The sequence below is a fragment of the Chelmon rostratus genome, chromosome 11 (assembly GCF_017976325.1).
Source record: "Chelmon rostratus isolate fCheRos1 chromosome 11, fCheRos1.pri, whole genome shotgun sequence".
In the NCBI taxonomy this organism is placed as follows: Eukaryota; Metazoa; Chordata; class Actinopteri; order Chaetodontiformes; family Chaetodontidae; genus Chelmon; species Chelmon rostratus.
The window spans coordinates 21,436,200-21,450,775 of NC_055668.1; the positions used below are offsets into that span (position 1 = coordinate 21,436,200).

Sequence of the window (14,576 nt, forward strand, 5' to 3'; positions counted from 1 at the left end):
AAAGGACCCAAGCAGCCGTGTCATTGATGCCTGTAGAGACAAAATAATAAAATACTGCCATTATAATTGGCAAAGATATCTCAGTGTGTTGCTTGAATAGAGGTGAGTGAAAACATATCCGGACACGTGTCTGTATGTCTCAAATATGTAAAATGTTTACTTGGATTCTCTACATTTCGTCAGGCAAATCTTTAGTCAGCCGCACGCTCAGCTGTAGGAGGGTCTCAACGTCATTTGTTTTGGCAGCGAGCTGCATTGAACCGTTGTCTTCATACTTTTACAAGAAAAATTCAACTGTTATACGTATTATCTCCCAAACAGCAGAGATGTCAACGCCACTATCAAAGCCTCAGATTATTGCGCACATTCAGAAGAGTTTAAATTACACCGTTTTTGACAGTAAATGGATTCCGTGCAGCGCAAAGTTTGTCTGCCTGGGCAACTTTCCTAGAGGAACCGGAGTAATGCAAGTCTATGAAGTGCAGCACGGAGAGGCTCATCTTATCAAGGAGGTAGACAACACATAAACATTTTACTCTTGTTTGCTCTTGTGCCTTTCTCTAACATATACAGGAGGCAAACGTCTTATTTTAGGGCTAGCTAGCTTATCCCAGGTTTCTAGAAAAGTCTAGCTCGGTCATTGTCTCCATAGCAACAGTTAACATAACCGAAGCCAATGGCGTTACTACTAACGTTTATCAAAAGTTTTTCAACACTCTTGTGTTTATATATATCTTTTTTATTACATGTCATGCTCTAACTGTTGTAAATATACAGTACACAGTTAAAGCTTCTCAACATGCGTAGTGCACGTGTCCTTAATAAAGCACTTATTAACAACAGTGTTAAGAGGTTGCTAACAATTAACAGATCCTTCAGCGCACAGGCGCAGGCCTACAGTGAAACAGGCTTAGCTATTTAACTGCCACCAGTGGAGCCAAATGGTCCCTAAACCGAAAAAAAGGCAACGTGACAAACGTCTCAGACAAAAATGTCAAAAAACTTAGAGAGCTTACACATTGTCATACAGTATTACACTGTGTCAGTCTGTGTGGCTTGACATCAAGGTACAACTAAATGAGAGTCAACATTGGAAAATGCTCACTTCAGAGGTGTAGAGAAGGTGTGGGAAGAAGGATTAATTGGGTGATGTAGCAGCTTGAAAACCTTTAGGCATCACAGAACGAGGATGAAGGTTTCAGAGGCTTACGTTGGCAAAGAAGTTGAAGACCCTGGAGTAGAACCTGGTCTGGATTAATAAGTTTTAGTTCTAAATTTCTATCTTGTGGTTCAATGTTCGATTAAATATCGTAATTTCAATTTAGCAAGATGTTGCAAAACCTTTCCTCTCATGTGTTTCAGGTAGAGAAACCTAAACCCATAAAGTGTGGGACATTTGGGGCCACCTCTCTTCAACAAAGACACATAGCAACTGGGGATTTTGACGGAAATCTCAGTATATGGTATTTTACACACATCCACTGATGTCACACCTTCTGTGTCTTGCCAGTTATGCCAAAAAATCAAATGGTTAAAGATTCAAATTTTAATCACAAACCATTAAATCACTAAATTCAAAGTTGTTTTAATTTTAAAAGCTCAGTTGAACAATTATAGTTGGCCTCTTAATGGAAAATGTATTCAACATTTTTCAGGTTAATTTCTGTGTGACTGAATTGAAAGTGAGTTTACACTGACCATGATGTTGCAGGAATCTGGAGATGCCTGATGTGCCAGTCTACACTGTAAAGGCCCACAAAGAGATTGTGAATAGCATAGATGGTGTTGGCGGCCTGGGAATAGGCGATGGCGCACCTGAGATAGTCACTGGAAGTAGAGACGGTAAGAGCATTAAGGAAGTTTAACATAGTTTACAATTACATACATGACATAAAGAAAATTAAATACAAAAATGAATTCCCTTGTGCATTACAGGAACAGTAAAGGTGTGGGATCCCAGACAGAAAGATTCACCTGTAGCCAACATGGAGCCCGTGGAAGGAGAAACCAAGAGAGACTGCTGGACTGTTGCATTTGGTGTGTAAAATCAAAATTTTTAGCTTTTTAAAAGACCTACATCCACAACTTGGCTTGTTTTAGAAATGCGACCAACACTTGCTTTTCAAGCACACATGGATACATCCTCATAGTATAAACCCAGGTTTATCCATGTCCTCTGTAAACAGAAGGTGGGTGAAGTGTGTCTAGGTTGTGCAGAGGAAAAACAATTATCCTCCCACTCTCAGGCTCTGGCGTGTCCACAGAACAAAAGAATACCACATTAACAAGCAAAGCACAACAGTCTGTGCACCAGTGAAAATGTAGACCTAAAGCTTTATTTGAGTCTGTTTTCTTTTTCAGTTAGAATATATCCTTACCTGGTGTTTTTAAAATTGCAGACCAGCTTTGGAAGTGTCCCTTTACCATCATGAATGAACACGGTGCTCATTTTCCTTCTCATTACAGGTCATGCCTTCAATGATCAGGACCGCTGTGTGTGTGCTGGCTATGACAACGGGGACATCAAACTCTTTGACCTGCGGAACATGTCTCTACGGTGGGAAACCAACATTAAAAATGGGGTGAGGTGAACTTCTATTGAAATGGTAAAACATGAAAAAAGATCTGCCAATACGTGGTCTGACAGCCCCTGTGACATGTCATTTATTTGTTAAATATTTCAGGGGAAGATTTTCCCCTTGACTTCCATAGACATGTAGCCAGTGTGGCACCACAGCAAGAAAATTACAAACTTCTCAGAGGAAAATGGGAGCTCAAACTGACAGTTCAGTCAACTCAGCTCCGATACACAGAAAGTAGTGCAGTTCTAAGTATGAGGTATTAAGAACTAATGTTTTTATTAGGATAAACTGTCCAAACATACATATTTCTTTTGCACTGCAAACAGCACTTGAATCATAACATGGACAAAAACAGGGACAGATGTGGACACAGAGCTGAAAATGACTTCCCAGCATCATTTAGACTCAACATGAAACCGCAGGGGAAGTTTTAGGTGAATGTATGTTCCCTTCACACGCCATATACAAAGCACTGCACTGATTTTCTTACAGTCCACTCTCTTATTCATCACCTCTCGAACGTAGATGAACCAGCCAGGGGTCATTATCTCCATTTCAACACAAAATAGTTTGTGGTGGAGCCATGCCATGTGATAAATATCCAGAGGGAGTGACTGTTATTCTTTCTTACATCATGGTCAGGTTTGCTGTGTGGAGTTTGACAGGAAAGACATCAACATGAACAAGCTGGTGGCCACCTCACTGGAGGGAAAATTCCACGTCTTTGACATGAGGACCCAGCACCTCACCAAGGGCTTCGCCTCTGTTTCCGAAAAGGTAATTGACCTGGGTGGAGAGACGGAGGTTTGGCTCCTATGTATGGGAAAAATGTCAAAAGGTTATTATCATTATTATTACTTTCACATTTGTATGGTACAGAGGGAAATGGGGGCACTCGTTGCTTTGACCGTTTTCACAGCTGGAAGTGTTTGGGGTTGTGTTTGTCTAACATTCTCTGTGGCTTTGTGACACTGGCCAAAAATGACTCTGGGCCGGTGAGGAGAGAGAAGTGTGGCTTTTTGTGGGAAAATGCTTGAAAAACACACTTAAGCCGGCATTAGTGCACAGACCGGCTCACCGAGTGTTTGCTAGGTCTGAGAGATCAGAGGCCTCGGCTTTCTAAATATTTGTCCAGTTCTTCAACAGTTGGCACATCGGTGTCACCAACCATGAATCATAAAGTTGCAGCAGATACACTATGTTGGGCTAAAATGTCAGTGTAGCACTGGCAAACAAGTCTTAACAAGAACCTTTGGATTTTTTAAGTGATCTTATACATTATTCTAATAAACATCTCCAAACTCGCAGTGTCTGAACCAGGCTCTTGACTAGTGTCAGTGGTTTCTATGGGCTTATTGATAATGTTCGTACTATTCGTCTTGAGCTGTTCTACATATTTAAAGACAAAGTAATGGCTGTCAGCACATTAAAGTGGCTGACAGGTTTTCTGCACAGGCTCACAATGTCTTGAAAGGCACTAAGAATTAATTTTGCTATTACTAATTCAATTGTGTTAGAAAGGAAATGATCCATCTTCTTTGTTTTAGGCTCATAAGTCAACCATCTGGCAGGTGAGGCATTTGCCTCAAAACAGAGACATCTTTATGACGGCAGGGGGAGCAGGTAACTTACATCTATGGAAATAGTAAGTAATTGGCCTTTAACTACAACAGTGTTTTATCCCATTTCATTGATTTTTAAATAAGAATGAAATTTCAAATCTATGAAACGTTTTTTTTGTCATTTCCAGTGAGTATCCCGCTAAGAGAAGCAAAAAGGACTCGGATGGCGCGGATGTGGGCGTAGCTGGCTCTGTCAGCCTCTTACAGAACGTCACTCTGTCCACTCAGCCCATCGCCAGCCTGGACTGGAGCCCCGACAAGCAGGGCCTGTGCGTGTGTTCGGGCTTTGACCAGTCTGTCCGCGTGCTCATTGTCACCAAACTCAACGTGGTGTGAAAAAGCAGACGGATGATGAGGATCTGTGCAGCCTGGAATGAGACACACCAGTAGCGGGTACATCACTGCCCTTTTTAGAGGCTGAATTGTCTTTAATTAGAAGACAACAGTTTTCTACTGCAGGTTTTGGAGGCTGTCTATCAAGATTTTGTACAATTGATACTCATCTTTAGACTTATTTTGTCAGAAACCATTTAACTCAAATGAAGTTGGAAATACTTTGCTGGGGTTGTGTTGTATTGTCTCTCTTAAAGACTATCCCTGAAAAATGTGTACTGCTTGGCTGAGCCCTGCAGGCTGTGTGCAGAGAAATACCCCTGTAACACAATGATACATTTCCCGTATCATTGAGAAGCTTCTCTGGGGTGAAGAAATGATCCCATTTCCCCTGGCCTGGAACACTTGGGGGATCAAGATTCCATTTGTTAATGTATTTTCATTTTGAACACCTGTCTTTTGTTGCAATACTGGTGAACATTGTTGTACTCCAGGTTTGTCTGTTGTTAAAGTCACTTTTGATATGTTTTTTTTTATTATTGAGACCTCTGTGTTTTCAAATTAAATATGCCTTTGGAGAAAAAGGTGAACATTTTTCTCAGTGTCTTCTGTTAATGGATACATTAGAACATCAGATGTGAGGATTTCTTTATCGATGAGCACAGAAAGTGTCTCATAAGATGTGTCTTTTTGGTGTACAGTAAGCAAACTGTGGCTCATTTAAAGACTGTAAAAGAGAAACACAGGTATTTGTTAGAGGAACACAAGCATCATCATATCCAGCATTTGAACTTGAAGAAATCTTGTAGGTCCTGATCGTCCTCCTGTCTGTCATGGATCCTTGCGTAGACACTCTTCAGCAGCTTGGTCATGGACTTTCCATCCAAGATGTCGATGTATTTGTCTATGCAGCCTAAAAACACAGCCGGAGATTACTGCATCAAAAATGACTACTCACATTTACATAAATGCTTCAACATATGAAGAGTTTCATTTCAGAATAATATCCCAAATGTTTGTTGTGTTATTTGAAGTGTGTTAAAAGTTCACAGTCACAGTATCTGACATCATGCTGCATGTATGTATTCTATGTAATATGTCATCTATCTGGCCACCCACCAGTTGAACATACTACATCTCTATAAATAACATGTCACATGGCCTGGCTGCATGATTTCAATACAACGCTATTGAAACAACACATTTGTTAAATATAGTCCAGAAGATGGTGCAGACAGTTTAAACATGCCTGTCATTCATGATGGGTGGAGTTAGTCACAAAGCATGGTGTGAAGAGTGAAACCATTTTATTTCTTGAAAAAGAATATGAAAATAAGTTCCCTTTTTTTCTGCGACTGTGTGCAGCAATTTAAACACTGCAGGATTTTACCAGATGTCTGTCCCAAATTATTATATATTAAAAATATATTCATTAGTCTGTCTTATTAAAGTAAATATCCTCTGTCTTAAACATATTTTCCTGCTAATTACTTAAATAACAGTACTACTACTGTTTCCGAGACTAATGATACGATGCCTACAGTATTTACAATAATAGTATTAAACTCACTTAGGCCCATGACTTTGCCGTATGCTGCAAGGCTGGGGCCCAGCTGCGGGTGGTCGTACTGCTCCAGCGTCATCAGCAAGCGGACGATCTCTCCTGTGATGAAGGCATCATCGAAGCTTTGCTCGGCCACAGGCTTCAGAGGGAATCTGCTGTACACCTCCACCGCAGCCTGAGGGTCTGATGGCTCCAGCAGCTGCACGAGCTCAATGTAGGCATCGTGGACCTGGACAGCCAGTCGATTCATTAACCACATCTTATCTGGATTACAACAATTGAAGGAAATCAACTCCAGGCCTCTGCCAAGTGCTTGTAAGTCTAATAATACTACTAATAATAACTACTTGCTTGCTTCAAGTTCAGCTGTAAAATGCCGGACCAGGCACTGTGCACCAAATAAAAGTGGACATTCCCTTAGTGCAGAGGATGAATTGTTCAGCCTTCAGATACTTATGTACAGATGGCAGCAGGGTGAACAGGCTGCTAGAAGACACAGGATGTCTTTTAGTATCCTCTGGGCTCTGCGCAGGCACCTCACCTCTCTGATATTACAGATGCTCACTAAATGGGTACAAATGAGTGCTTTGATCACCTGCTGCAGAGCCCTTGTAGTGTTTCCAGTCAAGATGTTTTCTATTGCTCCTCTGTAAAAGTTAACACGAACCTGGCATGAGAATTTTGCCTTCTTACGTTTCCTACAGAACTACAGTTGTTTCTGCGCTTTCTTTACCAGTGTGGAGATGTGTGATGTCCAGGACTGTATGGTCACAGTAAGTTCTGAAAATATTTTAGAAAACCAATCCAACGGAGGAGCATGTGATCCTTCCACTGGAATTAATCACAGAGATGTGGAGTCATACGATTGTGTGGGTGTGAAAGTGGTGACACTATCTTATTTTATAGCTATTGTAAGCTGCGTGGTAAAAGCATCGATTCAGAAATGCCAGAATCGAAATTCAACAGATAATGACTGACCCCCGGTGCCATGGAGATGACTTCTTGGTAGAGCTGCTTTGCCTGGTCCTGGGTTTCTGCAGAGCGTGAGAGGGCGCGGGCCAGACCCAGCCGTGAGATATGAGACCTGTGGTTCACTGGACTGGACACGCTCACTCCTTCTGCCACAGCGGGCTCTGAAACAACAGTTAATAACCACATAATGTATAATTACTGCCTCTGACAAACCGAGAAAGATACATACTATAAAAAGATTGGGAATTCAATATATTTTCAGGGGGATTTTTAAGATGGGACGTGCAACATAAACGGACGGTTAAAAGAAATAAAAAGCATGTGAGCCATCATTAGGGCGAGTCATCTGATCCCAAAGTGTTTCCATTAAAAGGTCATTTTTCATTCACATTTTTAGATACTCGTTCAAACAGCATTTTGTTTCAACTCCTTCTTTTACACACATAGTTCATGATCCCCTATTTGTTGTTCTTTTTGTCTTTTATACAATGGACATTCACACCACGTAGGCAGAAGTGCAAAACAGCATCAAAAATAAAATTAGTTTCCCCTAAACAATCAAAAACTGAGACTTTAGGGAAGAAAGTTTTTCACCTGACTATGTATGTCATTCTCAATTATTTTCTCATGCCTTACCCTCTGCTGTCTGAACAGCACCAGGGCAACAGTCCTGTTTAGACTTGCAGGCAGGGAGCTGTGGTTTAGTAATGTTGCTGGAAGGTTTAGTGGATTTATCTGGCTTGGCTGCTGCTCCAGCTCTCCCCCTACAGGTGAGAAAATATAAGACAAAACATCTCAAATGGTGAAAAAGATAAGAGACAGTGGTCTGTTTATGTTGTGCTCATACAGGAAATAAGGCATACGCATCACATTTCTGTCACCTGTAAATGTTTCCTAAACTGAAATAATGAGGGGATGAGGGAACAAACTGCACACTCGTTCCAGCGAGTCTCCCCTGACTGATAATCTTTCAGTAGAAGATTGTGTTTGTGTTGAATATGAAGCATGATAGAACTGAGAAAAGTAAGCATCCACAGGAAATCACCCATGAATAAATAAATGCCAACAAACATCCACAGACGACCACATAACAGGTCTGCCAACGCTCTGCTCAGGACGCCAGCGTGACTCACCTGGCTGCAGGGGTTTTGGCTGGAGGTCGGGCAGCTTTCCCTCCCCTGGTCGGGGCAGGGGGCACAGGAGCAGGAGCTTTGGTTACAGCTGCTGCCATCCGCCCTTGACCAGGTCCTCCCCTGCCACGCTTAGCTCCTTTCTTGGCCACGCTGGTATCAGAAGGCCCCTTTGCTCCCGCTGGTTGGGTGATGGACTGCTTGGCAGCTCTCTCGTTTTCAGCCTCCTGTCGGTCCTGCCACCACTTTTGGTCTGACCAAACAGGGTATGGTTAATGTGGGAGTGCAGTTAATTTCCAAATGGCTTTTGTATTTGTTTATTGTAAAGTGTTTGCTGAACAGCAGGGACACATTTATCTACTGGGAATTCTCCAGTTACCATATCATATATAGCCTAATTTGTCATCAAACCAAAGATCTGCATGTTATTTTTTACATAAATGTCAGAATAGGCACGCTGCTACATAATTCTCTGCCAGCCAGCTGTGATTCTGAGTGAGATCAAAGACAATAAGTACACTATACACACTCACTTCTCAGCTGTTCAAGAGGCTCTCCACTCTGACTCTTGTGCTCCAGCTCAATGCTGGCCTGGAAGCTGAGGCAGGCATCAGCTATGGCTTCCTTTGACCTGTCTGAATCTGGGTAGTTGTCGTATTGAGCCAACTGCGCCAAACCCAAGAGACACAGGGCGTAGCTGTCCCGCGGTGTGGTCATTACTGCTAACTGACACACCTGTAGGCAGGGGAGGTAGGCAGGTGGTCAGAAGTCAGTGCTTCAGTGTAAAGCAAATCCAAACACTGCAGCTCTTACCAAAACAGACTGTTGAAATACACATAAAATACCCATTTTGACGTTTCCTCACTCAGCTGAACACTCTTACCCTCTCCTGCATGTCCAGCAGCTGCTGACAGGGGGCGATAGAGGTGAGGCGTATGAGAGCTGTGAGGGCCTGGCACCTCTTTGCCACCAGGGACTGTCTCTCCATGTCTGGCTTGGCCCGGTGCTCACCCTGCTGGATGAGCCTCTGAAGCAGGGCAAATTGAGCATCCAGGAGCACCCTCTCCAGCTGCCCGCTCGCCTCGCCACGGCACACACACTGACTCACAGTCTGGGCAGTCAGCACTGCTACACTGAGGCATTCCAGCACAGAGACATGCAGACACAGGGTTTTTATGCAGTGCCTAGACACCTATTAAACTGGGCCACACTGGTGTGAATGGTGAGACTTTTCCTTGAATCACACGTTCACAGTGGAGATGAGAGAGACAGCTAATTGGAGCTGAGATCCAGCACAAACGCTAAGTAGAGGTAATAGCACCAATAAAAAAAGTCCAATTATTGCTTAAACAATAATGTTGTTTCGTAACATACGTGTGATAGACCTGTTCTGCACTCATAGCCTTCCCAGACAGCGTGTTCCTCTGCTGCAGCTGGCCCAGAGTGAGAAGGCCTCGAAGGAACTGTGTGTTGAGGCTGGACAGAGGGTCTGACGCATCCTGATCCATCCAACTGGAGACAAAATCATGAAAACGAATGGCAGCACACCAAATCTACCCAAATCTAGACTTTGAAATGTCAAAAAAACAAGTCATTTGCATGGGTGACCCTGCAGACAGTATGCCATGTGTATCTGCAGACGATGAGAGGGTTTTTCACTATCCTGTCCTCCCTCCCGACCTAAAGAGAACATCCTTGTATACTACTGACACTATCATGCCCCGTCACACTGTCACACATGCACATACAGACACGCAAACCTCTTGCTGCAGCGCTGGCGCACAAAGTGCTCCAGTCCCTGCTGTAAGAACAGAGCAGCCTCCTTCTCTGTGTCCTCGGAGGCTTTCTCTTCCTGCTGCAGCAGAGCCAGTCCTGTGAACAATCTGAGAAAATGAAGGCACCACAGGAGAGATGTTGAAGACAAAGCTATCTCTGACCAACCATGTAGTTTTACATGTTCATCTACATCTCATTTGCCGTGTTGAACTACGAGGCCTCGCCTCACACGTGACTACACTACTCCTGTTTTTCATTTTCCAAATTCCCATATGATCATGGAGAGGATATAGGAGAGTGAACATTTGAATAGCAGATTTAGAGATTGGTTTTACAGTGACACAGAAAAGGATATGCATGCTTTCACCTCTTTATACTCTATTCCTGCTTTAGCAACAAGTCGGTGCCTGAGCTTCAGTTTGAACAAAAGGTTGCTTTATGGTTCTTAACAGGAGCTGAAATACATGAAAGCATAGTCCTGTTTTATTTTTTCATTGGCTGCCTGTGAGAATCAATTGCTTGTCAGGCACAGCATGGCTTTACTCCTAATTTTACTGTTCAGGTCATATTTCAGGTATTTTTCTCTGTGTATGAGCACAGTGTGAGATCCTCAGGTGATAAACCTCCTAGTTCTGTAGATGACCTTCAATTAATTATGATGTTATTATTACTGTTACAGCTAGTGACACACAATTTCTGTGTCTACTACCAACAGTACTTCTATGACCTGACCTGAGTCCAGGGTGAAGGGGGCGCAGTGCCAGGCCGCTCTGGAGGTGCTGCAGTGCTTCTCTGCTCCTGCCCTGCAGCAGCAGCAGCCTTCCTGCATGGAGGTTGTACTCCCAGCTGTCAGGACTCAGAGACCAGGCATCCAGGTACTTCATCAGGGCTCGGTGGACACAGCTCTCTTCATCCCGCACGGCTGCACTGCCATCCTGCAACGAGAGGAGAGGGAGTTCAATTCCATCTGTCATGTATTCATTTGTAATTATTTAGAGGATGCTTGTATCTATACTGTTTTATAGAGCAATAAGTAGCTACATAAAAATGCATAACTTAAGTATTTGTACCATACAGTTTTGAGTGTTTCCTTATGAAACTGGTTGCTTTCTGAGATGATAATCTGCTTTCAAAAACCTTTAATTAGTGACCAGTTTTGTTTGGATACTCTGAGGAAAGAGGAGTACTCAGTAATGAGGGACCATTACTAATGTTCTAAAACTTTGTGAAGACTTAATATCTTTACAAAGACTTTGGAAATTGTGACAGCAATATGTTGAGATCCTGAATAGGATATTCAGTTTATGAAAAGGGTGGGATGGCTGTACAGGTCAAGTATCAGGCCAGTCATATGTTACATCATCCTGATGTGTTCTGATGTGCAAGACACTGATATGAGAGAGACAGAGACATAAAGGTGGAGCAGAGAGATCGCAGAAGATGCTTATTGTTACTGGCCTCTCACTATTTCTCTCATCACTATATCAGATTTATGCTCAAGCAACAAGAGACAGCTGACAGCGACCTTGCCACTTTTTTTGGAGAGCCAGATGTAGAGCGTCTGAACATAGTCTGCTTTGCCGAACTGTCCCTGCTCTTTGAGCTGCTGATACTCTTTATCCAGTGCCTGCAGCTGGTTCTGCACTGTGGGCGTGCCGAGGTAACCATGGAGTTTGCACACAGCCAGGATGTCATCCTGACGTGCTGTTGATTTGGCATCGCTTAGTTCATCTCCGTCTCTGTCAGCCTGGAGATGAAGGAATGAAGAGGCGAGAGGTTGCACAATTCACACAAGCATTTTCACCAGTAACATGACCCATTATCAACATTCAAAAATGCAGTATTAAGTTAAACTGCTTAGCTGAAAAGGCCCATTCACACTGTACTTGAAAAGCAATATTTCTATTTCCTTTGTTAGATTTTATGAATCCAAATGGCGAAGGTTATAATTTGAAGTAGAATTGCGCCAATTGAGAAATAATTTTTTTCAGGGCATTTCAGGTGTGTTTGGTAGGATATAGAAAAGAGTAGCTGTGAAAGTGTGGGTGGGAAAGCCCTTGAGCCTGGTGCATTTCCTTTAGTCGGGATCTCTGAAGGCCACCTTTAGAGGACAGATGATAATAAAAAAATATATATATAAAATGTAAAGAATCTCTTTAGTCATGTGTGATTTGCTACAGGCAGTCTGAAAGAGCATGTCTGACGCTACCTTCCTCTGGAGGCCGTACATCTCTGTAGCGTAGTGCTGCTCCTCCAGAATGACACCCAGCAGGAAGTGGAGTCTGGCGTCTCTGGAGCTGAGTCTGATAGCTGATGCATAGTGGACAGCAGCCTGCTCCAGGCTATGCAGCGGAGAGTGACCGTCCTCATGCTGCAACATGTCCCCTGTGGAAATAAACACTGTGGTTTCCGTTATGCACACAAGACCAGAGATCATTTCCATATATTTGTGAGAGAATTTGCATCAATATAGAGCTGAAAAACATTTCACAGTGACTTTATTCCCCTGCTTTGTACTACAGACAACATCAGGTAGATTTGCTTTCAATAAAATAATCCTTCATATAGTCAGTGCAGCAGTCACCCCTGTCAAGGTTTAAATTAAACTCAAATAAGGGCCCATTGGAGATGTGTCTGCTACAGCAGAACAGCTTCTGAAAAGGTTGTATATCAGAAACTAGTGTAATAGTTAACTACTTTGTTATTTGCTTTATTGGTTTGCAAATGAGGCTTATTAGACTTTTCTATTTTTTATAATGCTGGTCGCTTGCTCACAGCACTGTCATCCATCAATGAAAAGCTGCAATGCAAGCTGGGCAGGGAGGTTTTGTTCCAAAGTCTACAGGCTGCAACACCAGGAATCCCAGCATCTGGCAACACACTTATTAATGAGTGATTATTTTACTTTATAAACCTTTAAAATCTTATTACTGCGCTGTAACCTGTATAGAAAATGAGAAAAATCAAACTATGTGTCTTCAACATAAAGTTCAGTCATTTAAAATATGACTTGAGATTTAATTCCAATAGATCAAAAAATAAGGTGACAACCTTCGACACATATAAATGTGCCTACAGAAACCAAATGCTTTCAACTTTAGCAATTCTTATGAGACAACTCTGCTGTTTAGCTACATGCACAACTTAGTTTAAAAAAAACAACCAATTCATAGCATAAATAATTTCGATGAGCAAGTTCATCCAGTGTTTGAAGTTTTACTATCAAAAAAACATGTTTAGCATCACCTTAAATCTCTATTATTATGACAAAAAAACGCTGTTTCACTTCACAGCACACTGCATAACGGGAAATAGAAGGAGCTTCCATTTGGCGGCCTTCTCTCTTTCACTTCCGAATGACTGCATGCGTCCTTGCATGAAATATTCAGAGAGTGTGGCTTGGCTTGGCAAGGGCCCATTATCTGTCAGATGGCACTGATGTCACACCTTCATATTCCAGATGATATTACAAAACAAACAAACCCGTACTGCAGCTGCTGCTCTATCAAAATTCACTTTCACCAATCATTTTTAAAAAACAATTTAACTTATATACTCTAGATGTAAGAAGTCCTCTCGGCTAATTAATGCATGGCAGAACAATCATATACGCATGCATGTTAATATATAATACCCATTCTATAGTCTCTTAATATTGAAAATGAAATAAATTTCAACATACTCTATTGATATCATGTTCCCCAGTCTTGATAAGATCTGCACACGCGATACAACATGATCTTTGGGTTTCACAGCAAAACAATACATGAGGTCAAACTGAAGACACTCATTCATTCATCATCCTCCACACAGCTTGATCCAGGCCAACAGAAAAAGTTTATATTTCAAGATGTGAAGATTAACTGTCTCTATTGCTCCCTATCTCATACCAACACTCCCTCTCTCTCTCTCTCTCTGTCTCTCTCTCTCTCTCTCTGGTGTTACTTCTCGGTTCGGTTCCAGTGACTTTCATTCAGTCGTCTGGGATCAGTCTCGAATGTCACTTCTCAGAGTCATCAAACAATTAGCAAGGCACAAGTAGCTGAGAAAAGATGAGCAGTAACTTGAGTGCCTGGCACGTCAGATAGAGGAAGAAGCTCCGGAGGCAAGCGCTGACTAGCCCATTTTCATGTATTTTTTAAGGGCTGAAGCTGAGCTACTGTGCCACAGCAAAGCAAGGAAAATTACTCTTCTGTCCCCTGACCAAGGACGCATTTCAATACTCATTAGACCTGCTAGATAACTAGCTGTGAAAAACAAAACAAACTCCAGAAACTCTCTGTTAAGAGAGTAATTTAGACAGACTAGTGCAGATATGGTAATATAGAGTATAATATAATTTATCTTCTGAGGATTGATACCAATTTTGATTAACAGAGTTTTTGACTCTCTTTCTGGCCTGCACGCTTTTTTTTGGAACAAACCATCTGAAAATTCTTCTTCCTGAGAAAAACAGATGATAACAAAGCATTTTTATTGTTACAGTACTGTACATGGTGATTCATTAAAGATGTAAAAATGTAGGGGTTGAGAAGGTTAATCGAGTCTGAGGGGTGTATCAGATCAGAGATTTCAGAAGGAGGAAAGAAGCTGACAG

General features: G+C 42.1%; 1 protein-coding gene across 2 annotated transcripts; it reads left to right on the plus strand.

The window, feature by feature from the left end:
* The first annotated feature begins 249 nt into the window (after positions 1 to 249).
* Positions 250 to 5,077, plus strand: dnaaf10 (dynein axonemal assembly factor 10). Of its 2 annotated transcripts, none has more exons than XM_041947755.1 (8): positions 250 to 512; positions 1,363 to 1,463; positions 1,712 to 1,842; positions 1,936 to 2,037; positions 2,467 to 2,582; positions 3,225 to 3,359; positions 4,130 to 4,227; positions 4,333 to 5,077. In XM_041947755.1, exons 1-8 carry the CDS (start codon positions 327 to 329, stop codon positions 4,538 to 4,540), a joined length of 1,077 nt encoding a protein of 358 aa, XP_041803689.1. In that variant the 5' UTR covers positions 250 to 326; the 3' UTR covers positions 4,541 to 5,077. The 2 variants fall into 2 exon arrangements, with proteins under 2 accessions (XP_041803689.1, XP_041803690.1); XM_041947756.1 differs by having other exon boundaries at positions 4,130 to 4,205; positions 4,333 to 4,531.
* Positions 5,078 to 14,576: the final 9,499 nt, after the last annotated feature.